The 27,949-nt window shown below is 43.0% G+C and overlaps 1 protein-coding gene across 1 annotated transcript in view; it reads left to right on the top strand.

Annotated features, from left to right (window-relative positions):
* LOC132402172 (pappalysin-2-like) overlaps nt 1–27,949 on the top strand; it is a 371,016-nt gene that overhangs the window by 167,362 nt on the left and 175,705 nt on the right. Inside the window, exons 6-9 of the mRNA XM_059984850.1 lie at nt 5,836–5,957; nt 12,744–13,239; nt 16,496–16,624; nt 19,102–19,193. Of these exons, the coding sequence (XP_059840833.1) occupies nt 5,836–5,957; nt 12,744–13,239; nt 16,496–16,624; nt 19,102–19,193 (839 nt within the window). The remainder of the gene's footprint in view (nt 1–5,835; nt 5,958–12,743; nt 13,240–16,495; nt 16,625–19,101; nt 19,194–27,949) is intronic.

Raw genomic sequence — 27,949 nt, 5'->3', positions numbered from 1 at the left:
CTTTGATATCTTCAAGTCAGTGCAGGAGGTGAGTGTAGCCTGACTTTTCCTTTCTAAATCAGATGGGCGTATTCTTCAGTGTCCCTCGCATAAATTATCTTATCATCTATTCCTTAGCATCAAGAATACTTGCTAAGTAAAAACCTGCATCATATGTTTTACTCGCCCCCTACTTTTTGACATTAAGGTGATTAGGGTACAAGCATGGTACTATGAGCAGGATTTTTGCCCCCTCCAACTTGCTCTGCTATTTAATTAAATAACTAGTCATATTTATTTTCCATTCATCTGACTTGCTTCCTTAACCTTTAACTCCCTCATCCAATAGTAGTGCCTGTAAGCTTTTGAAGCAGATATTTACATCCAAATATCTGTTCCTTTAAGATATGTGTGCACATGAAGTCCTTCACATTTATTGCTTTAGATTAACCTGCTTAGCAATAGCTCAAACTATTTGGAGGGCTTGCTTCATGGCAACATATTACTCAGAAATTAACACAGAGAGGGAGTGCAAAGACAGATGTTTCAGCTTTGGCCTGAATTAAAAGCTGTTTGACATCAAACTCTTGATGTTATTGACTCTGCTGAATGGTGTTATTCCTAAGCCATTTTCCACAATGAGATGTCAAAAGAATTCTGAGTTGGAGTTGCCACAGTGATAGACAATGTCTACCCTCAAGGAATGATTAGAAGCTTTGATTATCATTGGCTGCCTGGTGTTCTACTTAATTTGTTTGATCCAAGATTGTATTTGCTTATCGAGGGATGGAGTAGTGTTCTGGAAATACTCTGCTCTCTCGTTGGTTATGCAAGGATTAGAATGGAAAGTTGTAGTCCTGTGTTGAGGGCAGCATTAAACACTGGAAAGATAGAAATTGATAGAAATAATATAATTCATCTCGATGACTGGTGCCAGTCAGTGATGATATAATTCTGGCTGTTCTATTTCCCTTTGGAGAATAAATAAGCGAGGTATAATTCATGGCAGAACAAATTATACAATCACAGGGTTAAAGGAGCCAAATGTTTATTTTTCCAATTTTGCAAAGTGATGACGTTCTTCAAAAATATCATTTTCAATTTTTATAAACTGTGTTGCCAAGTATTGATTAAAGCAGAATTCTACCCTCTGCTGCTCTGTTATTAGGCAGCTGGAGAGTCCGATTAGTTTGGCAACTACTTCGCTTGGATTAGGATCATTATTTGACATTCCCACTGATTGCACAGAAAGCATACGCATTCTTAAATTGTGTTTCTCTTGTTTTTATTTTGCAGTACATTGTTTTCCATCATTTTATCTCAGGGTCTCATCAGCCTTTGCCAAGTGATATGGTAAGCCCTCTCGGGGCACCCTTCTGAGGCTTGCCTTGCTCTGATAAAGCTGTTGATCTACTCTGTACATATTCACCACTGCTTAACAGATGACCTGCAATTTGCAGTACTGTTGTCAAACCCAATCCAGCTGTTCCACTTTATCTTGGCCCTTCTTTGTTGCAGAAATATGCCAATTATTTCATTATCATCTCAATCGCTGAATTTATAAGTTATTTATTTTACAAGATGGATGTCATTCAAGCATTTATTTTAAGCACAAGCAAAAGTTACAGGTGTTTCCCTGGATTTTGACCATCCAACTTAAGTGCAGCCTACATATACAAAAAAAAGTGTTTGGGAGACCAGTGGGATGGATTTGCTGACAATTATATCTTTTATTTAGGTGGGAAAGTAGTTTATGCTAACATCACTACATCTTTCAGAGAAATATGAATGGTTGGAATAAATGCCCTGGTTTAATTAAACATTGCCCTTGGATGGTCTATGTTAAATATATTGCAGGGTGGCCTTATTTCTGATTTGCAAACTGTTCAGGATATTGGTTTGTTATTGTTCTTTGTACCAAAATACAGTGAAAAGCTTCTTTTTATATGCCATCCAATCAGATCATTTCCTACTTAAGTTCATTGAGGTAGTGGAAGGAAGACAATGCAGAATAGAGTGTTGCAGCTACAGAGAAAGTGCGGTGCAGAGAGACAAGTGAAGTGCTGGGGCCATGACATGGTAGACTGGGAGATCAAGAGTTCATCTTTCAGTGGAAGAGTAGCCCATCGAAGGGTCTGATAACAGTGGGAGAGAAGTTGTTCTTGAGTTCAGTGGTGTATGCTCTCAAGCTTTTGTATCTTCTGTCCAATTCAAGAGCAGAGCAAAGGGAATATTCAAAGTGGAGAGGGGTCAAAGGAAGGTAGACGGTTCAAAGGCAGTTCATGAAAATAATCCCAGGTTTGAGTGGCTTGTCATATGAAGAATAATTGATAGCTCTATCTCTGTATTCACTGGAATTCAGAAGAATGAGGGGTAATCTCATTGAAACCTTTCAAATAGTGAAAGGCCTTGATAGAGTGGATGTGGAGAGGATATTTTCTATGGTGGGAGAGTCTAAGACCAGAGGACACAGCCTCAGAATAAAGGGGCATCTTTTTAGAATGGACACGAGGAGGAATTTCTTTAGCTAGAAAGTGGTGAATCTGTGGAATTTGTTACCATAGGCAGCAGTGGAGGCCAAGTTTGTATAAATATCTAGGCAGAGATTGATAGATTCTTGACTGGTCAGGGCATGAACAGAGGGCAGGAGTTTGGGACTGAGAGGGAAATGGATCAGCCATGATGAAATGTTGGAGCAGACTCAATGGGCCAATTGGCCCAATTCTGTTGTTATGTCTTATGCTCTTATGGGCCCTTGATATGTTGGCTGCTTTCCTGAGACAGCAGGGTGTAGATGGAGTCAATGAAAGGGAGGCCAGTTTTCATGATAAGTTGAGTTCATAATTCTCTTCAATTTCTTGTAGTTTTGGGCAAAGTAGTTGCTGTGATGCATCTGGATAATATGCTTTCTATGATGCATCTTTAAAAATTGGAAAGAGTCATGGGAGACATGAGAAAGTAAAGGTGTCGGTGTGCTGTCCTGGCCATAGTGCCTATATGGGTGACATTTACACTAGTCTCAGGAATGGAACCTGCGGAAAGTCTGTAATATGTTCTGGGAATAACCCAAACCTTTCTAATTTGTTTTATTTAGACTGGGATTCTGAAAACAATTATTGGCTTGCTTTACAAGAGTGGCAAATATAAATTCAAAGAGTCAGCTAATTGAAAAAGGATTGATAGTTCTTATTTGAGGTTGGGAATTAGGTTGCAGTGCCAGCTATAGAGGACAGCAACCAAACAGTATGGGCTGGATGTGGGTAATTCTTTTAAGTAATGAATAAGGTAAATTTTTGGGGGAAATACGTTTATTTGTAGTCAGTTGTATGTACTTGAGTGAAAGGAAACTGCTTCCTTCCAACAACCCATTATTCTAACCTCCATTGAACAGAGACCCATCTTATTCAATCCCTTATGGGATAACTCTTTCACCCATAGAATCTGCACAACATCTACCCAATGTATGTCATATTTCATGGTGGATACTAAACCCATTATGACAATATCATCAATTTTTACAATTACTACAAGACTTGCTCTCCAACTCTCTTCCTTTCAGAAATGCATGTATCTGTAGGTTATTTTGTGCATTGCATAATGTTGCCTAGCAAATCCAGACCTCTCTTAACATCAGCTTTAATTGTTCATTTAGCATTTAATAAGCATTTAAAAAATACTTCTTCAAAAAGGGAGTCCATTGAAGTTTTAGTTTTTTTTTAGGTTTATAGAGCTGATTTTGAGGACAGGGTGGGGATTTACGGGTCATGTTAGGGTTTGAGGATGTGAATGTTATGGAACAAGAGTTCAGACTGGAATGTAGGTCAGTGCTCCACAGATAAAAGTCAGCAATTCCCGTGGAGGGATGTTTGATGGCAAGCACTGAGGTCAAAAACCAAAGAGGATGAGGGCTGGTGATCCCCGAGATCACCGAGTCCCAGGATCGAGGTCTGTGCAGGCAGATGGCAGAAGGCAGGAGTGCCGGCAACTCACCAGGTCAGTGTGTCTCGAGCTCATGGCCTGTAGTTCGGGGTGCCATCAATGGTGAGTGCTGAGATTGATACCAAAGGTTGAAGCCTGAAGGACAAAGACTGTAGCTGGCAAGTTCAGGAGTTCAGAACCGATCACTGAAGCACGGGGGCTGTGGGTCCATGAATTCATTGGAGGCTGGAGGCCAGGAGGTGGCTTGTCCTGGAATTGGAGGTCTTTCTGCCTATGTGCATCGCAAGGAGGAAAGGGGCTTGCTTTGCTGTCATTGTTCTGTATTGCTGCTGGGTTGTGTTGTTGTTACTTGTGCTGTTCTGCTGAACATGGTGGCCATGTTTCATTGCCTTTCGAATGTGTGATGACACTTGCGGGTTGCCCCCAGTACATCCTCAGGTTGTGTTGGTCACTAATGCATATAACACATTTCAGTATATGCTTTGATGTGCATGTGATAAATAAAAGAACCCGTATCTGAAACTGTTGTTTGAACTCTTACTTACATGGAGCATGGAAAGTGTGACTTTCTCTTGAAATTCCAGAGAGGAAGTTGCTTTATTTTAATTCCTGTACATGTGGAAAAAAATGGTTCAGAATGACTTTTTTTTGTGTTGTTGTTGTATTAAACCAACAGAACAAAAGCAAAGTGTGAATTACATAAGTTCCACTCTCTGCCATTCTTTTTCTTTAAGATATAATTTGAAGTGCACCAACCATCGGTAAAACCCACAGCTCTTTCAGTTTGGGTATTATCCCTATGTTCTAACTGTTTGTGTTAGGCACTACATTACCACTCTTCCAAAGAGTGTTCCCCAGATATTTAAAACACACACAGATTTATCTTCAAAAAGTACCTGTGAGTTGATACTCTTATATCAAAAAGCACTTGAATGCCATGATATAACCATACAATAATTACAGCACGGAAACAGGCTATCTCGGCCCTTCTAGTCCGTGCCAAACGCTTACTCTCACCTAGTCCCACTGACCCGCACTCAGCCCATAACCCTCCATTTCTTTCCTGTCCATTTACCTATCCAATATCCATATGAAATGAAGTGCAAGGTATTGGACCGGTGAACAATGACAGTCTGAATGAATTCCAGTTTCTGTACTTGAGACTTTAGTTTTAAAATATATTCTGAAAGAATTTTATAAATGACATTGCAATAGAATATTTTAGTAATTTAATTTATGTAAACCAGATCCTTCTTTTTTAAAATAGGATTTCATCTCTAAAGTTTATAATTCGTAAATGTGACAGTGATAATCTATTTTATTTTTTAGATTTACTGGCAGAGATTGATATCTGGATTTATTGATATCCTCAAGGGTATTTCATTATTATTTTGCTTATTGATTTTTAGGTGCTTTTAGATAGCAAGAAGTCTTAAAAATTGTCTTTCTTGCACTTCTCACTCTGTTTTTATACTTGCACATAGTCAGTCTTAATTTTTCCTGTTGTTTTATCTTGCTTCCGCTTCTGAAGCGGCAGGCTTTCTGCTACTGTTCAGAGCTTGAGCAGCGTGTGTTAATAGATAAGCTATCAGTGCAGGAGGGTACAAATATCTCTTTGTCTCTTCTCCAATTATACTCAAACCTAGGAGGTATTGTTGAGTGATTTCCTTCATGATCTATTGGGGGTACAGGGCTATTTATATCCTGCCATTAGCCATTTCAACTTCGACTGATGATTTATACAGATTTCTCCCTGTCTCTGTGACTTGGTTACTCACTGAATAAAATGAGGGCACCATTAAATTGGCCTTTTAAGTTATTTTTTTTGAGTATGACCTTGATTTTGCCTATTTTACGATTAAGATGATATGTGATTGCATGAATCTCAAAACTTCTTATTTTCCTCCTCTTCTGCAGAGAGGAGGGCACATTGTGTGGAGATTGTGATGAAGATGGAAAATTCTATCAGTACGCGCACGCAGCCTCGTCACCTCGTGTCTGTGATGCATCAGGCTACTGGACTCCTGAAGAGGCAGTGGGTAAGAGCAATGTGTTCAAGAGGTGAAGCAATACACCACCACCCTTCATTCCCCTTAGGTGCAAGTGCACATTTATTCTGCAACTAGGCTTTGGTTTAATTTCATTATGTTTTCTCCTTTAAAGCCCTCCCACTCTTAGCTTATTCTTCCAATTTATTATAGAACATTAAATCACATTCTTACAGGCTTCCTTTTACAGCTGATTTTAGTTTATACTTCTACAGGACCATTTGAAGCATCAAGCCACATGTGTGTGCAGTTCTCCTAAAGTGTAAAATGATTGCCCTCACTTGTTAGAAATACAAATAAATCAAATATCCACAATCCTTTCATTGTGATATCAGAATTTAGATTTAAATAGTATTGAAGTGTTACGCACAAGACTATGGGTTATCAAGCCTCCCCTCTAGGGCCTTCTCCTCTTATCATTCTCTTCTTACCTCAAATAAATCCTCTGGTTTTAGGCTCTTATTCCTTGGAGAAAAGTACGATCATCCATCTTTCCTATGCTCTTTGGGATGGTACTGAGAATCATGAGAGCATGTGATCTCTGTAGGTGGCAGAAAGAATGTACACAACTCAGATTGCCCAAACACTTGCTCTAATTGTGGACGAGTCTCTGATCTCCACAGTGGCCTTAGTGGCCATCTCCAAACCCACAAAATCCAGGTGACTCCATTATGAAGAATGACTTTGGAATTTAGCTATTTTATCAAAATTTGGAGCAATAACTTCTTGGCAGAACCGAAAGCTGACAAATCCAAAAGAAGATGAAGGGTCCACATTAACAGAGTACCTACTCAATGCGCTGACCAATGAAGATAAGCATATAAAATACTGCCTTCTCTACCTTGTCTATACATTTCACCACTTTCAAGGAAGTATGTACCTACACCTCTGGGTGTCTCTGTTCTCTCAGGGCCCTACCATTTACTGCACTATTTGTCTGTGTCATGTTGTCTTTGCTATTCACAATACTTTGAACTGAGGATATAGAATGGTACAGCACAAAAACAGGCTCTTTGGGTGACAATGGGTTCTGCCTACACAATGCCCATACCCTTCCATTTCCCTCACATTCATGTGCCTATCTAAGCATCTCTTAAAATACTGCAATATATTTGTCTCTACCACCACCCCAGGTAGTGTTTTCCAGATATCCACCATTCTGTATAAAAAAAGAAACTTGCCCCTCACATCTCTGTTGAGATGATCCCCTCTCACCTTAAATGTATGCCTTCTTGAATTAGAGATTTTAACCCTGGGAAAAAGATACCATCTATCTGCTCTGTCTATGCTTCTCATAATCTTATAGACCTCTGTCAGTTCTCCCCTTGATCTCCGCCACTCCAGAGAAAACAACGTCTCGTTATAGCATGTAGTCTCTAATCCAGGCAGTATCCCGGTAAACCTCTTCTGTATTTTCTCCAAAAACTCAAAATCCTTCCTACAATGAGGCAACCAGAACTACATGCAATACTTCAGATACAACCTAACTGAAGTTTTATAAAGTTGAAACATAGCTCCTGACTTTTGAACTTAATGCCACAACTTGTAAAGGTGAGCCTTCTTAACAACCCCATCAACCTGTGTAGCCACTGTCTAGGAGCTATGAATTTGGATCCCAAGATCCCTCTGATTATCAACACTGTTAAGGTTTTCGCCCTTAACAATATACTGTCTGTTTACATTTGACCTACTAAGGTGCAACACTTCACATTTGGCTGTGTTAACTCCATCAGCCATTTCTCTGCCCATATCTGCAACTGATCTTCAAACGTTTGTATATCTCACTGTATTCTTGGCCTACCTTTTACACAAATCACAACACCATCAATCTTCATATCATCTGCAAACTCACTAACCCACCCATCTACACTTACATCCATGTCATTTAAATATATCACAAGAAGCAGAGGTCCCAGCACAGATCCCTGTGGAACACCACTAATCACGGACCTTCAGCTTGAACAAGTGTCTTCAACCACCACCCTCTGTCTTCTATCAAGCCAGTTCTGATCCAAATCCCCAATTTATTATGGATCCCATGCATCTTAATCTTCTGGATGAGGCTCCCATGAGGGACCTTGTCAAATGCCTTACTAAAATCCATGTAAACAACACCCACAGCTCTACCTTCATCATTACCATCATCACCTCATCAAAAAATTCAATCAAGTTAGTAAGACACGAGTTGCCCACACAAAGCCATACTGGCTCTCTCTAGTTAGGCCATGGTTTTTGAAGTGCTCATAAATAAACCCTATCGTTAAGAATTCTGTCCTGTAAGTTCCCTACCATTGACATGAGACTCTTTGGTCTAGTTTCCATGATCATACCTGGTTCATTTCTTGAATAATAGATCAACATTAGCTAATTGCTTGTCCTCTGTGACTTCTGGCTAGAGAGGTATTGGTCAAGGCCCCAGAAATCGCTTCAATACACGTGGTACTTATCCACCTTAATGCTCTTTAAGAGGCCCAACACTACCTCCTCCTTTACTTCGAAATGCCTTAGCATATTAATGTGCTTGGCACTGATCTCCCTATCCTCCACATCCTTCTCCTTAGTAAACACTGATGTAACGTACTCATTAAGGACCTCACCATATCCTCCATAACCAAGTAAATGTTTCCCCAATATCCTTGAGTAGTCCTACCTTCTCCCTTGTTATTCTTTTACTCATAGAACACCTTGGGATTCTCTTTAATCCTATTTGTCAAGGACTTTTCATGCCCCTTCATGGTTTTTCTTATTTCCTTCTCGAGCTCTTTTTTGTCTTCTGTATACTCTTTAAGGACTCTGTTTGATTTTAGCTTCCTAAGCTTTACATACCTTTCCTTTTCCTTCTTGACTAAATTCATCACCTTTTGACATCTAAGGCTCTCTTACCTTGCCATCCTTGACCTTCTGTCTGACTGGAACATACCAAGTCTGTACTCTTTGCAGTTGGTCATTAAACACCCTGCGCATGTTGGATGTGGACAACCCAAAAACAGCTGTTCACAATTTAACCCTCCCCAGTTCCTGCCTAATAATCTCATATCCAGTGTTACAGCTTCATTGGGTTCATCTTTTTACTTTCCCAATCTGCTCCCAGAATGACCTTCTGCCTTCCTCACTGTTGGTATCCTAGCTCAAATGGAGATAAGTGAGAGATAAGCTAGGCATGAGAATACAAAGTGTGGTTGATCATCTTCTGTTTTTTTGTTGGTGATGTTGCAAAACTTAATGGAGCGTGTCCATTGAATATATGTGATGGTGTCTGCAGCAGTTTGATGAAGACAATATCAAGAGGCTTTTGCTTGAAAAGTAAATTACTGCAGCTACTGAAAATGGTTAAAAAAGTAAAGAGAGGAAAGATCAACAAAACCCAGCAAACCAGGCAGCACCATGGAGAGAAAAACAGAACCCGGTGGTGTAGGATTCCAAGCTTCTGTACCTTCTGTTCAATGGCAGCTGTGAGATGATACCATGGCCTGAATAGTGGGGATCTTTGATAATAGATTTTGCCTTCTTGAGAGACCACCTCCAGTAGGTATGCGTGATGGTAGGGAGGGATGTGCCAATAATATATTAGGCAGATGCACATGTTGCTTCTCTCATCAGAGGCCACTGAGCCATTCTGGCAGCTATGATAAAATACTCTGCAAGTTTGATCTCTTCTTCCATTGACTGAGTATTGATGTATCAGCTGAGACCATAAGACATTGAAGCATAATTAGGCCATGTAGCCCATTGAGTCGGCTCTGTGATTCCATCATGGCTGATTTATTATCCTTCTTAACCCCATTCTCCTGCTTTCTCTTTTTAACCTTTGATGCACCAGTTAGTCAAGAACCTATTAACATCTGCTTTAAATATACGCAATGAGTTGGCCTCCACAGCTGTCTGTGGCAATGAATTCTACAGATTTACCACCCTTTGGCTAAAGAAATTCCTCTTCACCTCTATTCTAAAGTGCTGTCCCTCTATTCTGAGGCTGTACCCTCTTGTCCTACGATCACCCACTATGAAGCATCCTATCCACTTCCACTTGTGTTTTTAGGATTGCTGGTGTTACTTATTTTATTTTGAGATACAGCATGGTAACCTGGGTTAGCCTTTTTGCTTTATGCATATAGTAGAGTGCAGGATTTGTTTTCACAGCCATTGGACCTAATGGGCCTGGAAACAATATTGAGGAGACATAAAGACACATTCAATCCCATCTGTCTGTTGTGGTTTCACCAGCACTGGTGTGTCTGTTCTGTCATTTTCATGATGAGCCCCCACATGAGAGAAAAACTTGTCATGGACTGGAAACGTCATCTGTTTGTCAAAATTTGATTCCTTGGGAAGTGTCAAATGGTCCATTTGATCTTTATTAGTTGTCATAGTTCGATCCAAATGAATGGCCATTTCAAAGGTCAGTTTAGAGTCAATCACATTAGTGTGTGTCTGCTGTCACCTAAAGGCCAGATTGGGTAAGCACAACAGGCTTCCTTCCCGAAGTTACCAAAGTAATTGGTTTTTGAAGGGCAGATATGTTATATTGCCATCGTTACTGATACCAGCCACATTTTATTCCAGCTCTATTTCATTTCAGCTCTATTTAATTAGCTGTCTTTAAACACTCTAAAATTGGACCAGAACCCGTGTTAATCCAGACTCCTGCATTACTCATAACAAGTGTAAACCTCAGGTTCACCTGTTGACGTTAGTCTAGGGAAGACAGTCTCTGGCCCTGTCGAACATGTGGAATCTGAGGTGCAAAACCTCTTGTTTGTATGGATGCTGTGTGATCTATTCACCCATTACAAATCAGTACCATGAAATAACAGACAGTACACCATATGCAATTAAACAATTTAGCTTTGTAATTCTTAATTCAACAAAAGGGTTAGTAAAGAAAGCAAAAACAAAAGGGCCCATTTTAATGAAACAGTCTAATGTACATGTTGGAGCTCACGATTTCCCTTTCGTTGGTCCTCCATCGATTTCCCCGGGCTTCGTTGACTCCTGGCCCCACTCCAAGTCCACTCTGTCTGGCTGTCCTCGATCTCTGCTTTCTGGTGTCTTCTCTGTTCAGCTCTCGCCGAATAAAGGAATCCAGATCACCTCGGTCTCAGGCACACAACAAGATAAAACACTCCTTCATTGGATGGCGCACATTCCAAACCCCCGTTATCTCTAGTCATAAGCCAAACACTGCTGCTACAGAAAAGCCATTGCATTAGCGGTGAAACCTTTCCCAGGGCGTTACACAAGTTTGCAACTGTACTGTTGAGAATGGATTCACTTAATGCCAATGAACCACTAAATTAGCATTGAACAGTTAAAAATCTATTTTACGAAATCTGGCAGTATGCTTTACACCCGGGTTTAGAAGAAGCAATCTGCTGTGAGGTGCTCTGTATCTGATTTTCATTTGGATGTCATTTTGCTCACAACAAACACGTCAGTATACCTACTCAAGTTACAATATGTGCACGTACCTAATTCAAAACACACAGGGAAGAGAACACACAAAGATGGGCATGCACACTGTGATGCAGTGGAAATCCTACCAGATCCCTCTTTGCTAGGTGGCCTTACCTGATGATGAACTCGGGAGAAATATCCTCAATACTTTTGCAGGACATGGAGATGTCCAGAGTAATTTACTCAGAAGAAAATGAAAATTCTTTCAGCAAATTCAGAAAACAACACATGGTGAGCATCTGGATGAATAGTGAGGGTTTGGCCAACAACCCCCGTGAATCACATTCCGAAGTGATTGTTGCTTCTTTGCTGGTATGGAAGTGGGGGTCAGATGGGTGGTAGTTGATGGTATTTCCTTGGTGCACGCAGCCTCATTCTGTTGCCAGAACTAGACAGACATCAGCAGGATAGGAAAGGGAATATGGATGAGGTGAAAACAAATGTAAAGATGTGTTGAGGTTGCGAGGAGTTGTGGAGGAGGAAAGGGCTACATCTTTTTCATTAATTTATCCCATATTTTCTTTGTATTTTGTGCATAGTGATCAGTGAACAGCATTCTTTCCAGAATTATTTCATGAAATATTTCAAACTGTTCACCTTATACTGTATCTGCACAGTATTCCATTCTTCAGTTCCCATACCCCGACCGCCACAGGGGCATAGCCACCAACACTGCCCAGCCTCTTCTGAATCAACCTACCCAAGCCACTCCAAAGCACACTGCGTCGAAAGCCTCATTTCCCACCCACGGTATGACAAATCCCCCCCCTCCACCCTCTCCACACCCTCCCCCCTCTCCACCCACCTCCATCCCCTTCCCCCTTCCCCCTCCCCTCCCCTCTCCACCCTCTCGACCCTCTCCACCCTTCCTTCCTCCTGCCTACCCCCTCCCCCTCTCACCCCCCTCTCCCCCTCTCCTCTCTGTTCCCCTCTCTCCCCTCTCTCTCCCCTCTCTCTCCCCTCCTCTCTCCCCCTCTCTCCACCTCTCTCCACCCTCTATCTCTCCCTTCTCCTTTTTTCATTAATGTAAATGTCCTATTGTACTTTTTGATATGAGGCAGGAGTTCTCCAAATATTCCAGTCAATTTTTGTCATCAATCACCAAGACTGAGTATGGATGATCTTAACATTTATGTGTTGCAGTTTGTGGGATTAACTCTGGACAGATACCCTGCTTCTTTAAATGCTCTGCAGTCGCAACTTTGAAGTTGCTGAGTTGTATCATTTGATTTCTGGGAACTCTGGTGGAGGTGAAAGATATGGTGGAAATATGGATTCTAACCATGAGGATGGTTCATTGAGAGCAGTGTTTGTTTACTACAGGATCTCCTGATGTGGATGAGCCTTGTGAACCCAGCCTACGGGCATGGAGCCCTGAGCTTCACGTTCACCGTATGAACATGACGGTGCCTTGTCCCCAGCCAGAAGGCTGCATGCTAGATGTACGTTTTGCCTACCCTGTCATCGCCAAATCTCTCTCTATCTGGGTGACCTACCTGTCTACTGGTTTGGAAGGGGGCATCTCTTCCATAAATCTCGTGACTGATGACAAAGAGGAAATCCATCTAGGGAGTGGATACCATACTTTCTGCAACATCCCACTCACTGTCCAAGTCAACATCAAAAGGAAAGTGGCTGGCATGAAAATCTATACCTTCGATGAGAAGTTGGAACTGGATGCTGTGCTCTTGACTTCAAGGTCTCAGGACCCCTTGTGCACTGTGTGTAAACCCCTGAAGTATAAGATTGTAAGGGATCCTCCATTTCAGAAGGGTCGAGTATTGACTGTCACGCAGAAGGAAAGAACATTCACCGACTGGTGAGTTACTGCAATGAGAAGCCGTATCTTAATATTGGAAGATGCATTGGTATTAAACACATCTACTATGCAGATATCTTAGCTGCATGTAACATGAGTGGGAGATGTAGGAAGCAAAGTAATCCGTTTGTGCAGATAGCTAGTTAAGCTGTCATTTCGTGATTGTGCTTGAGAGGTAAATATTGGCTTGACACCAGTGATAAATCCACTATTCCTTTGCAGAATTGAGGTAAGCAGTGTTTTACACCCATTAGGGGACAATTAGAATGAAATAAGGTAGCATGGCATTTAGAAGAATGAAAATTGGAAATAAACGGTTCACAAATGCCATCACAAATAACTTAGCACTGAGTTATGTTGGACACACACTACAGAAACAGTTGTTTTGGTTTAATATCCATAAAAACATTGTGTTCCACTTAAGTTTCCCATACTGCCTCATCTAATTCATTAAGTTTAGTACCACAGTCCTCTGTTCCTTATTTTCTCCAGTATTCCATGAAATGCATCTATATTATCTACTGCAATACCTTGTGGTAGGAAGTTTCAAGTGTTCACCACTGTTTTGTTAACTCCTTACTGGGTTTCTGGTAACTAGTTATGTTGACAGCATCTAGTTATGCTCCACTCCCCAAATGGAATATTTGTTTGTAACCATATCATCTAAACCTTTCATTGTTTTAAGCCCCCATATCATTTCATATCTCAGTCATCTTCCTTCCAAAGATCCTGGTTTGTTCATCCTCTCCAGATATGTATGGCCTCCACTTTCTGGCTGCTTCATCATACATCTTCTCTGCATTCTTTCCATGGGCACTGTATCTGGTGACCAGAGCTATATGTAGTCCTCCAAGCATGGCCTATCCAAGGGTTGGAACCAACCCACTGTCCCATTTTTCTACATTGAACATAAACTCCAATATTTTGTTTGCTTTCTTTTCGGCTATTGCTAACTTATGGCACAACTTATAGTGATTGACTTATTTGAATACTGAAGTTCCATTGTACTTTCCGAATAACAACTGACTTCTTTAATTCTTTCCGCTGAAGTGTACAACTTCCTGCTTATCATGTTGAAACTCTACTGCCAATTTGTTTCCCCTCCTCCAACTTTGATATCCTCTTGAAACATATTATGGCTCTATTCAAACACTGCAGTCCCTCTGATCCCACTGCATAACCCAAAATGTGTGTTTCTGAATCCAAATTATGAACTACTGATATAAATTGTAAAAGAAGGTCTCAAAAAGTGCTCTTGTGGAACCCCACCAACCACTGTCTGCCACTGTGAAAAGCTACCTTTCACTCTCATTCCCTGCTTTCTATCCTGAAACGAGTTAGCTATTTTTGCACTTCCCCGACTCAGCATTCTCTGATTTTCTTAGTCTTTTACTGACTATTTCTGATGTAGCTAAGTTACATCCACAGTAATTACCTTATTTATTCCCCTGCTTAAGTCTTCAAAAATTCAACAGAAGAACATCTTAGACTGATAACAGCTTAGATTTCAATGGTGAAGATCTTGCTTGATTTTTGAGGAGGTAAGCGGCTTCAGACAGAAGACTTTTGGGACTTATCTCTTGAGATAAGTACTGTACAGTATAGATTATTAATTACAAAATCCCTTTATGTACTGACGAAGTAAACCATGCCCTTCACTAAACACCATAAGATTCATAAATTTAGTCATAGATATGGCATCTAGAGATATAGCATGGAAGCAAGACCTTCAGCTCATAAGATTTGCACCAATTATCAGCTGCTCATTGGTGCTAATTCTTCATTCGCTCCATTTTTTATTCTCCCCACATTCTCATTAACTCCCTCCCAGGTTCTAGCACTTTACCTGCACACTACTGGCAATTCACTGTGGCCAATTAACCTAACAACCTACACAGCTTTGGATGTGGGGGGGATGAAACTGGAGGACCCGAAAGAAACCGACAGGTTTCTGTGAGACCACAGGGTGCCTGTGATATCATGGAGGACCCTCCTGTTTGATGTGGTGGGTGATAATACTGCAATCTGTAACAGGATCACTCTTCATTAGACACTAACACACAAACACCGCATAGAAGTCAGCAGAGGCCGGGATGGAATCCAGACATCCATTGCTGTGGGGAGTGGCTCTTCCAGCATTACTACTGTGCTTCCTATTTCCGTGTATAAATAAGTAACAACCTTTATGTTTCCAAATAAAGATTTATTTGAGTGATTTGATTTAAGAGAAGAATGAAGTAGAAAAACTTCATGTTGAACTTCATTTGACCTTTATGACTGATTTAAAGTACAGGGTTTTTCAGCTAAATTTTTAATTTCATTTTAGAATGCGGAACTGAACATGGAAAGAGAATTGTATTGTGTTCTTCCTTTAGTCATTATGGCATTGTATGTATTGGTCTCTTCCTTTGCCTGTCAAGAGATATGTGTGTGAGAACTGGGAGACAGCAGAGGTTTTAGGAAATACCCCCCCCCTCCCCCCAATGCCTGCACTGCCATTTAGTGCTGATGCGGAGAGTAATGGTGCCTACCGTCTCATTTAGGACTCTCCTGTTTGATTTGGTGGGTGATAATAAGTTGCAGTCTGTAACAAAATCACATTTCATCTGACATATGTTTTACATCTAGGGTAAAAATCAGGAAGTTTGAAATGCAGGTCATTAATGGGAATGGAGAGATGCATGGGCAACCAATGTCTGAACTCACTCCAAAAGTTATTTCAAAGTCAGGGAGAAAACAGCCTGACAGAAGGTTTCAATCAAAGATGTACAAGCTAAAGCATGGCCTGGCTCTGAGCTGCCATGTGAATTGCTGGTTTTCTGATGGCTATCTTCAGACTGAGATGATTGAAGAAATATGTTAGTGTATAGAGGTCTATCGCCTTCTGTCACAAGATCTTTCCAGCCTTGTTTGCACTCTCTATCCCACTGTTGATAATTGGCTTTTTGAGCAATTATCTCTGAAAGGAACGACTGAAGGAAATTTATTTCTTCATTCCTTTATTCAATTGAACAGCCAGTCACACTAGGTCATTTGCCCCTATATCCCGTGCTGCTTAGTCCTGCAATTTCCCTCATGAAAGTTTTACCAGCGTCGTAGGCTTTCCAGAGAGTTGAATATAGTTTTACGAATTTTATTTGACTTTGTGTTTGTTGTCCATTTCTTCTGTAATTGTTTGCTGCTCTATTATTCTCTATTAGGACTCTGGGATGATATTCAGTGGTGTTGCTAATGTTCGATAATCATTTACTTTCAGGGAGGTTGTTCCAGGCCGAGTTTACAGCTATCAGGTGAAGGTGGCAGCCAGATCTTCATCCAGTGCACTGACCCCACCTCTGACATACATGCATGGTAGTCCCTTCTGTGGAAATCAGAAAGTGGAAAAGTAAGCAAAAAGTGTTCACCCAGAATTATTGCTCTTATAATTGTTGCTTGCAAAGTCTTCTTCTGTAGGGGTCTAAGAAAAATGGGCTTTAAGTATCTTTGAATCTAAAAATGGAAGAGAAGACATTCTTCTTTCTACTGACATTGTCCAGTCGACTTCTAACTCTGCTCACAGAAAGTTCATTTCAAAACAGCAGAGGAAAACTGGCAGGGGAAAATTGACAGTTTTAATTTTTCTATGTACACCAGGCCAATGTGCACACAAGTATCCCATAGTCGAATTGAATTGACATTATTACTTCCATCCTTCAAGTACATGAGGAGTAAAAATCTTTATGTTACGTCTCCGTTCAAATGTGCAATCATAGTAATTTATAATAAATATTATGTACAACACGATAGTCAGTATAACATAGACATACAGTAGCATCAGCATGAATTAATCAGTCTGATGGCCTGATGGAAGAAGCTGTCCCAGAACCTGTTGGTCCTGGCTTTTATGCTGCAATACTGTTTCCTGGAAGGTAGCAACTGCAACAATTTGTGGTTGGGGTGACTCAGGTCCCCAATGATCCTTACACACCTTTTTACACACCTGTCTTTGTAAATGTCCTGAATAGTGGGGAGTTCACAACTACAGATGTGCTGGGCTGTCCGCATCACTCTCTGCAGAGTCCTGCGACTGAGGGAAGTACAGTTCCCATACAGTGATGCAACCAGTCAGGAAGCTTTCAATTGTGCCCCTATAGAAAGTTCTTAGAATTTGGGGGGCCATGCCAAACTTCTTCAACTGTCTGAGGTGGAAGAAGTGCTGTTGTGCCTTTTTCACCACGGCTGGTAGGTACAGACCATGTTAGATCCTCGGTGATGCTTATGCTGAGGAATTTAAAGCATTTCACCCCCTCAACCCCAGATACATTGATGCCTATAGGGGTTAGCCTGTCTCCATTCCTCCTATAGTCTGCAACCAACTCCTTTGCTTTTGTGACATTGAGGGAGAGGTTGTTTTCTTGACATCACTGTGTCAGGGTGATGACCTCTTCTCTGTAGGCTGCCTCGTTATTATTTGAGATTAGGTCAATCAGTGTAGTGTCGTCAGCAAATTTAATTAGCAGATTGGAGCTGTGGATGGCGACACAATCATGGGTATACAAACAGTAAAGGAGGGGGCTTAGTACTCAGCCCTGAGGGGTGCCTGTGTTGAGGGTCAGAGGTGCAGAGGTGAGGGAGCCCCCTCTTACTACCTGTCGGCGATCTGACGGGAAGTCCAGGTTCCAGCTACACAAGGCACCGTGAAGGCTGACGTCTCTGAGCTTCTAGTCAAGCCTGGAGGGAATTACGGTGTTGAACGCTGACCTGTCATCCAAGAAAAGCATTCTCACATAAGCATCCCTCTTCTCCATATGTGTAAGGTCGGTGTGTAGAGCTGTGCTATTGTGTCATCTGATAGATCAAAAAAGAAAATTAGCTGGGTAACTTTTGGTGACCTCAGTTGAGGAATGCCATCAGTTAGGACGTGAAGTGAATTCCTTAAAGAATATTATGAGATTTCTTAACAGTAACTTTTAGGAGAAAAGCCAATTTAGTCATTAATTGAAATGACTGTCGCATCAACTTTGTAGCTTATAATCAGTCTGTTGCGCCTGGAAGGGGCCTTGATCCCTTGAAAAAGGAGTCTGTGTTGGGATCAGTTATTTTTCTGTTATATGTCAATGATTGGGATGGTGCAACTGATGACTTTGTTGCAAAGTTTGCAGATGATATGAAGATAGGTGGTGGGGCAGGCACCTTTGAGGACATAGAGAGGCTACAGAAGGACTTAGACAGATTAGGACAATGGGCAAAGCAGTGGCAGATAGAATACAGTGTTGATAAGTGTATGGTCATGCATTTTGGTAGAATAAATAAAAGATAGACTACTTTCTAAATGGAGAGAAAATATATAAAACTGAGGCACAAAGGGACTTTGAAGCCCTCATGCAGGATTCCCTAAATGTTAATTTGCATATTAAGTCAGTGGTGGGAAAGCAAATCCAGTGTTAACATTCATTTCAAGAGGACTAGAATATATAATCAAGGATGTAATGTTGAGACTTTATAAAGCACTGGTGAGGCCTCACTTGGAGTATTTTGAGCAATTTTGGGCCCCATACCTTAGAAACGATGTGCCAAAACTAGCTAGTTCTGATCCTGACAGAAAGTGCTTTGATGTTAAAGACCATTCATGAATGACAAAGATGTGTACTGATCTACCATTTCTGAATGACAGATATGGCTTAACAGACTTTAAAATCTACAATTCCTGCTCTCTCTTTCTTTTCATAGGAATAGCTATGTAACTAGAACAACTCTTCAAAAAGTTTTATAAAGCTTCTATTGTTCAGCTCTCCTGACATCTTCACATCTGCATGGGATGTAGGATAGAAATCTGTCTTACAGTGTTTGAAAAGTTCTGATGTCCTTTGTTCTATTTTCCAGGGATCTTGGTGAAGAATGTGATGATGGTAATTTGTTAGATAATGATGGCTGCTCAAGAAAGTGTCAGAAAGAGGAGAAGTTCAACTGTGTGGGTGAGTTTGCATTAATTATGCAGAGCACATGTTCATATACTGTACATGATGATGATGGCATCCATTACCGTACACAGCTAATGGAGTAAAATATAATATGCGGGCTGGTTTGTTAATTTGGCTACATACACAGCGTCTATATGTGTTTCACTGCCTGCAGTCTTGTTCTTTCCACTGTGGGATTTGGACCATGTATCTACATTATCAGGAAGCCCTGTTGGTTTCACCCCTGTATCCCAGCCAAAGTTAACCCTGTTTCCACGTGCCTGAGACTTAAATCCCCATGCACATCTTGGCTGCCTCCAGATATAACAATTCTTCCACACATAACCATTTTCCATCCACCATAAATTTAATTTTCTGTAAAACATTGCTGTTCCTTGCTTGATGGAGATGGGTGTAGGTTGGTGGTGATGAGAAATGGGTATAGTGTATGTTAATAGAGGGTATAGCAGGGGAGATCATCTAGAAATATACTAGAGGTAATGGAGAGATGATCATATATTTTATTGACACATAGATAGAGATAAAAGCAGATGGTCTTAGTGATGTTATGATCAGAAGCTCATCTTGATGCTGTGTCAATGGCTAGTATCATTGACGAACACGTGTAGATGAGAATTAGGATGGGATTGAAGGAGGGGTATTTTTGCAAAGGCAGTGTTGAGAATGTGGGCGGTGAGTTTAACTAGTACTGTGAATTGGATAAATGTGCTCTTTCAGTTTTTTTTACATTTTCTCTGACAGTCTGAATTAAGCTGTACCTTCTGGCTGCCTGCTCATTTTGTTGATATTTGTGATTTTTTTAAACCTCAGGTTTTCTGTAGTCCTGCTTTCTCAGAAACTAAGAAACTCAGAAACTCAGAAAAGTAGCAACTACTTTTCTGCCTTCAACACACAGGATTTTGGACTTAGCCTAGAACAGACCTTTCATCCAGAGGTAAAGTGGAGGCAATATTGTCCAAGCAGCTCTTCACCTGCAATCCACCTTCAGCCATTTAGTCATCAATCTGCCAAACTTAAAGCTCTGCTGTTGCAGGAAAACTTCGTCTTCATTTCTAAAGTTTTTGAGGGATACTTTATGGGTGGACCTAAAATGCTATTTGCATCAGATTCATGCAGATCTTTTTCCCATCAGTCATTTTAATTTTGTGAATTATTTGCTTTAACAGGTGTAAGCTTATAGTCCTTGATTATATCCTTTTCTGCAATTTAGTCAAGAGCTTGTAGCGGTGTGCTACACACAGTGCTGAAATAATGACATGCAGTCAGTGAGTTGCAGTTGCGAAAGAGATTTATTCAAATTTCGCGGCCTGGCTTTAAAGTCTTCCTGTTCCCGACCTCCCTGATTGGGAATGCTCATTTTCACAGTCCCGTTCCGCGCGCGGGCTTTTCCCCTTGCTGGTGAAGAAGGCCTGGCGCCCTTTTTGGGACCGGCCTCAATGCCGGCACGTGCCACTTTGTGAGCCGGTTCAAGTGCGCTGGGAAGTGGGTCGCCACATAACCCCACCCCCAGTACCGGCGATACACCCCCCAATGTCCTCAGTCTGGGTCGGACTCTGTTTAGGAGGTCTGCCTCTGCGCTGCGGTGCCTGAATCTCGACCAGCTGCGCCAAATCCACATGAGCCAGTTTGAGTTGGTCCACTGTGTAAACCTCCTCTCTCCCCCCAATGTCCAGCACGAGTGTGGACCCATTGTTTCTGATCACCGTAAACGGCCCGTCGTAGGGCTGTTGTAGCGGTGTCCGGTGTCCGCCCCATCGTACAAAAACAAACTTACAGTTTTGCAGGTCTTTGGGTACATGGGTCGGTTTCTGCCCATGCTGTGAAGTGGGTATGGGGGCCAGGTTACTGAGCCTCTTACATAGTCTGTCTGGGACTGCCATGGGTTCTTCCTCTTGCCCCCTTGGGGTTGGTATGAACTCTCCTGGGACAACCAGGGGTGCGCTGTACACCAACTCGGCCGACGAGGTGTGCAGATCCTCTTTGGGTGCCGTGCGGATTCTGAGCAGGACCCAGGGAAGCTCGTCCACCCAGTTAGGCCCTTTGAGGCGGGCCATGAGAGCCGACTTTAGGTGACGGTGGAAACGCTCCACTAGTCCGTTCAACTGTGGGTGGTAGGCAGTTGTATGGTGCAGCTGTGTCCCCAAAAGGCTGGCCATAGCTGACCACAGGCTGGAGGTGAACTGGGCGCCTCTGTCGGAGGTAATGTGGGCCGGTACACCAAAGCGAGATACCCAGGTTGCAATCAGTGCTCGGGCGCAGGATTCGGAGGTGGTGTCGGTGAGCGGGATTGCCTCTGGCCATCTTGTGAACCGGTCTACAATAGTCAGGAGGTGCCGCGCTCCTCGCGACACTGACAGGGGGCCCACAATATCCATATGAGTGTGGTTGAAATGCTGGCGGGTGGGGTGGAACTGCTGTGGCAGGGCTTTGGTGTGCCGCTGCACCTTGGCTGTTTGGCAGTGCATGCACGTTCTGGCCCATTCACTGACCTGCTTGCAGAGTCGGTGCCAAACGAACCTGTTGGCTGCCATCTGTACGGTTGACCTGATGGAGGGGTGCACTAAGTTATGAATGGAGTCGAAAACGTGCTGCTGCCAGGCTGCCAGGACGATGGGGCGGGGTTGGCCGGTGGTGACGTCACAGAGTAGGGTCCTCTCACCTGGGCCTACGGGGAAGTCTTGGAGCTGCAAACCAGAGACTGCAGTTCTGTAACTAGGGATCTCCTCGTCTGCCTGCTGTGCCTCTGCCAGTGCTTCATAGTCTACCCCCTGGGACAGGGCTAGGATGTTAGGGCGGGAGAGAGTGTCTGCCACGACATTGTCCTTTCCCGAGACATGCTGGACATCTGTCGTGTATTCGGAGATGTAGGACAGATGTCACTGCTGGCAGGACGACCAGGGGTCAGACGCTTTCGTGAATGCGAAGGTAAGCGGTTTGTGGTCCGTGAACGCGGTGAAGGGCCTACCTTCTAAGAAGTTCCTGAAATGCTGGATTGCCAGGTATAGCGCCAACAGTTCCCGGTCGAAAGCACTGTATTTGAGCTCAGGTGGTCGTAGTTGTTTGCTGAAGAACGCCAGGGGTTGCCAGCGACCCTCGATGAGTTGTTCCAGCACTCCACCGACTGCTGTGTTGGACGTTTTGAGGGCGGTAGGGACATCCGTTCTGGGGTGCACTCGCGTCGCGGCGTTTGCCAAGGCTTCTTTGGTTTTACTGAAAGCGGCTGCGGGCTTCTCATCCTAGGTAATGTCCTTGCCCTTACCCAACATCAGGGTGAACAGGGGCACATGATTCGGGCAGCTGAAGGGAGGAAGCGGTGGTAGAAATTCACCATGCCCATGAATTCCTGAAGGCCTTTGATTGTGTTGGGTCGGGGGAAGTGGCAGACCGCATCTACCTTGGCGGGCAGAGGGGTTGCCCCGTCTTTAGTAAACCTGTGGCCCAGGAAGTTGATGGTGTCGAGCCCGAAGTGGCACTTGGCCGGGTTGATTGTTAGGCTGTAGAGTCAGGCGTAGAGTTGACGGAGGTGGGACAGATGCTCCTGACGACTACTGCTGGCTATGAGGATGTCATCCAAATAGATGAAAGCAAAGTCCAGGTCGCGTCCCACCGCGTCCATTAACCACTGGAATATCTGTGTGGCATTCTTTAGGCTGAACGGCATGTGGATGATCTCGAAAAGGCTGAACGGAGTGATGAGTGCCGTTTTGGGGACGTCGTCCGGATGCATTGGGATTTGATGGTATCTCCGGACGAGGTCTACCTTGGAGAAGATCTGTGCGCCATGCAGGTTTGCTGAAAAGTCCTGAATGTGCAGCACAGGGTAGCGGTGCGGTGTTGTAGCCTCGTTCAGCCTGCGGTAGTTGCCGCATGGTCTCCAGCCCTCTGTTGCTTTGGGCACCATGTGCAGGGGGGAGGCCCATGGGCTGTTGGACCGCCGGGTGATCCCCAATTCCTCCATCCTCTTAAACACCTCCTTCGCCAGTTGGAGCTTGTCCGGGGGAGGCCTTCGAGCACGAGCATGGAGGGGTGGTCCTTGGGTCGGGTTGTGGTGCTGTACTCCGTGTCTGGGCATGGCTGCTATGAACTGCGGTGCCAGAACTGATGGGAAATCTGCCAGGACTCTGGTGAAGTCGTTGTTGGTCAACGTGATGGAGTCTAGGTGTGGGGCCGGCAACTGGGCTTCGCCCAGGGAGAACGTTTGAAAGGTCTTGGCGTGGACCAGTCTCTTCCCTTGCAGGTCGTCCAGTAGGCTGTGAGCTCGCAAAAAATCCACCCCCAGATGCGGTTGGGCTATGGTGGCCAGTGTGAAGTCCCACGTGAACCGGCTGGAGCCGAACTGTAGCTGCACCATACGGGTGCCGTAGGTCCTTACTGTGCTGCCGTTCGCGGCCCTCAGGGTGGGACCCGGTTCTCTGTTGCGGGTGTCGTAACTCGTCGGAGGTAAGATGCTGATCTCAGCCCCAGTATCGACCAAAGAGCGGCGTCCCAACTGCTTGTCCCAGACATACAGGAGGCTATCCCGATGGCCAGCTGCTGTAGCCATTAGCGGTGGTTGGCCCTGGCGTTTCCCAGGAACTTGCAGGGCGGGCGACAACGGCGGGCTTCTGCACCCCACCGCTGGTGGTAGAAGCACCATTGTTCGTTGGTCTTCTCGCTCCTGCCTCTGGGGTTAGTGGGCTCTGCAGCCGGGCCTGGCCTAGTTTGCTACTGGGAGCGTGGCTTGGTGATCTGTGCGACGGATGCCCCACCCTCCTTCTTGGCTTTCCACAGCACGTCTGCCCAGGCCGCCACTTTCCGGGTGTCGCTGAAATCCGCGTCGACAGTAGCAGGAGTATGTCCTCGGGCAGCTGCTTTAGGAACCCCTGCTCAAACATGAGGCAGGGCTTGTGTCCTCCAGCCAGGGCCAGCATCTTGTTTATCAAAGCCAACGGCGGCCTGTCTCCTAAACCATCCAGGTGCAGTAAGCAGGCAGCTCGCTTGCGTCGTGCTAGTCCGAAAGTTCTTATGAGCAGGGCTTTGAATTCTGTGTATTTGCCGTCCGCTGGGGGGGACTGTATGAACTCCTCAACCTGGGCGGCTGTCTCCTGGTCGAGGGAGCTCCCCACGTAGTAGTAACGTGTGGAATCCGATGTTATCTGCTGAATGTGGAATTGGGCTTCTGCTTGCTGGAACCATAGGTGAGGTCGCAGCGTCCAGAAGGTTGGCAGTTTTAACAGAACTGCATGAACAGATGTGGCGTCGTTCATCTCCGGTCCAAATATTGTTTGGGCCGTCGGGATCACCAATTGTAGCGGTGTGCTGAGATAATGACATGGAGTCGGTGAGTTGCAGTTGCAAAAGAGATTTATTCAAACTTCACGGCTTCGCTTTAAAACCTTCCTGTTCCCGCCCTCCCTGGGTGGGAATGCTGTAGGGGGCGCATATTCACAGTCCTGTCCTGCGCACGGGCTTTTCCCCTTGCTGGTGAAGAAGGCCTGGCGCCCTTTTTGGGACTGGCCTCAATGCCGGCGTGCGCCACTTTGTGAGCCGGTTCAAGTGTGCTGGAAAATGGGTCGCCACAAGCTATTGATTCTTGCTAATGTTTTCACTTCTACCATAACTGTAAACACGAATGCAAAATACTGTTTTCATTAACAATTCAATTCTTTTACTTATTGTATTCTAAGAAGACTACTTAATATTCTCAATTATATTGCTTATAAATAATCTTCTTATGCTGAAAATGTTCCAACTGCAGTTAAGTTTTTTTTGTTAGTTTATTGCAACTAGATCCTTTTCCTTTTCCTACCGGGTTTCACTTACTCAGTGGATTTCCTTTACCTTACGACTCCTCTGACCAATTCCATTCTTACATTTAACCTCCGTTCTGGTCACAATGTTCTCTTCAATATTCTACCTTTGCATCAGCTATTGTTTCAGAATGAAAAATTATAGAAATATATTTGCCTGTGGAACAGACCTAAAGCCGTTCTTAAAGACTGGACATGTTATTTTTCTTCCCATCTATTATAACTGTTGCCTTACTTCTCAAATTGTCTACGAATTACCAGCATTGTTATAGATTTCTCATTTTATTTCAACTTGGACTATACCTGAAGACTTCTGTCACTTTCTCCTCCTCTTCATTGTGTTCATGTGTATTCTTTCTTAATGCAAATACTTAGAACATCAATGTACTTGCACTATGTAGAATTATTTCTTGTCATCCAATTCTTTTTTCCTCTCTGTTCTTTAAAAGATGTAAAGAAAAATATTTATTGTTTGGTCTTTGGCAACTTGAACCCAGATCTCTGGTTTAGTTGGTAAATCAAATCAATCCTTTATCAGCAATTGTTTACTTGCTATGTTACTTGATCATTTGTACTGATCTTTATATTTATAAATGTCCTAATCATTGAACTTTCTTTGATTCCTTTCTCTCAGTCACCCTTTCTCTGCTCAGAGCTTTCAGAAAGCTTTCCTGCCTCCTCTCAATGTCCATTGCTCAATCTTACAACTCTGCTGATACCACTTTGAATGTTTCAAAAACTTTCAGCTGTTTCAACAACTTTCACCTGTAGCACACTCCTGGCGTGTATTATACTTTGAGTGAGTTCCCACTTTGCTTTTAAACACGACTTCCAAGGAATTTCAAAACTAATATGCCAATCTAGGCTTTTCCTTAGTCCTTGTCAGTGTTTCTTCCAGGGTCCTCCCACCTTTCTTGATCTATTGGTGTAGCCATTTATTCTCCTTTTTGTTATTTTTGCTTCTGCTTGTATTCATCTGTAATATTCACCTTGACCGCTTTCTGAGGTGGTGAGTCCCATATTCTCAGCACCTCTAAAGCCTATTCTCATGAATTGCTAGTTTGATTTCTTCATGACCATCTTACGTGGGTCATCTCCATTTAGTACTACTTCTTCTCGCTGTGAACCTATACTCTCTTGTTTTTGATACCCATGTCATTGGAAAAAGATTTTGGCTATCTAATGTACCTGCAGCTTTTAGAATTTTGTATACCAGGCTGAGACCACCTTTGCTTCAAGGAAAACAAGCCCAACCAATCCCATCTCTCCATATATAAAGACCTCCAATCTGACCAATGTTTTGATGAATCTCCTCTGCACAGTCTTGAGCACAGTCACATCCTTCCAAGTGTTGCAACCAGAACTGAACACCATAATCCAAGAGCAGTCAAACCATTGTTTTGTAAATTTGCAACATGAAATTCCATTTACCTATGAAGGTAAGCATGCAATATACTTTCTTCACTACCCATTCTATCTATGTCGCCACTTTCAGGGAATCTATATTCTTGGTTCTCTATATTCATTAGCATATTTTAGCATCATACCATCTATTGTATATTTCCTGCCCTATCATCATCATTATCATGTACCATGTTGTATGACATAGGAGATCATGGTCTTTCAGTGACCATGATTGTTCTTGGCAAATATTTGTACAGAAGTGGTTTGTCATCGTCTTCTTCTGGCAACGTCTCCACAACATAGGTGACCCTAGCCATTATCAATTCTCTTCAGAGATTGTCTGGTGCCAGTAGACGCATAACCAGGACTTGTGATATGCACCATCTGCTCATATGACCATCCATCACCTGCTCCCATGGCTTTATGCGACCCTGATCAAGGGGCTGAGGAGGTGCTATATCTTGTCCAAGGGTGATATGCAAGCCAGCAGAGTGAAGGAGCCTTACACCCCACTATCCAATCCTACTTATATGACTTTCAAAAAATGCATCACCTCACACTTGTCTGTATTACATTCCATCTGCCAATGCTCCACCCAATTTTCCATCTGATTTCTTTTCTGCTGTAGCCTTAGACAACCTTATTTGCTATCCAAATTGCCAAATATTTTTGTGCCATCTGCAAGCTAACTCATCATACCTCCTAGTAATACTCACTTCGCTCATCATACTGCAATTACTCATCATACCTCATTCACATCTAAATCAATAGCACACATCAGAAGCACAAAAGTTCCTTGAAAAATCCCTGCCTATATACTTTCAATAAGGAAAGCATCCTTCTACCACTACCCTCTGTTTACTGTCACTAAGCCAGTGTTAGATCCAGTTTACCAGCTTGCCTTGGATCTAGTGTGTAAAGTTGCTTCCCTAAATTGCTTTAACTTTCTACTCTCTTTGACTTTGCTCAAAACTTATCTCTTTGAACAATTTTTTTGTTATCTGCTGTAATCCATGTTATGTGACTCAAACTCAGTTTTTGTATAACAATACTTGGATGCTATTAGGGAATGAGACAGAGCACACATGACAGAAGTGAGTGTAGGTAACCACTTTGGATCTAGTGATCATAATGCCATAGTTTCAAACTAATTGTGGAGAAGGATATGGCTAGTCCTCGGGTTAAGATTCTAGTTAGGAGAAAAGCCAGTTTTGATGGTATCAAAAAGGATGTGGCAAATGTGGATGGGACAGATTGTTCTCTGGCAATAATGTGCTTGGTAAGAGGGAGGCCTTCAAAAATGGAATTTTGAGAGTACAGAATTTCTATGCTCCTGTCAGAATAACAGGTTTGTGAAACTGGTTTTTGAAGAGATATTGAGGCCCTAGTTAAGAAGAGGAGGAGATGCATAGGAGGTAAAGGCAGGAAGGAACAAATCAGGTACTCGAGTATAAGACATTCAAGAGAACACTTAAGAAGGAAATCAGGAAGGCTAAAAGAAGGCATAAGGTTGCTCTAGCAGTCAAAGTGACAGAGAATCCAAAGGACATCCATAGA

This window comes from Hypanus sabinus, chromosome 11, assembly GCF_030144855.1.
Source record: "Hypanus sabinus isolate sHypSab1 chromosome 11, sHypSab1.hap1, whole genome shotgun sequence".
NCBI lineage: Eukaryota > Metazoa > Chordata > Chondrichthyes > Myliobatiformes > Dasyatidae > Hypanus > Hypanus sabinus.
This window is presented reverse-complemented; position numbering and strand designations above follow the sequence as displayed.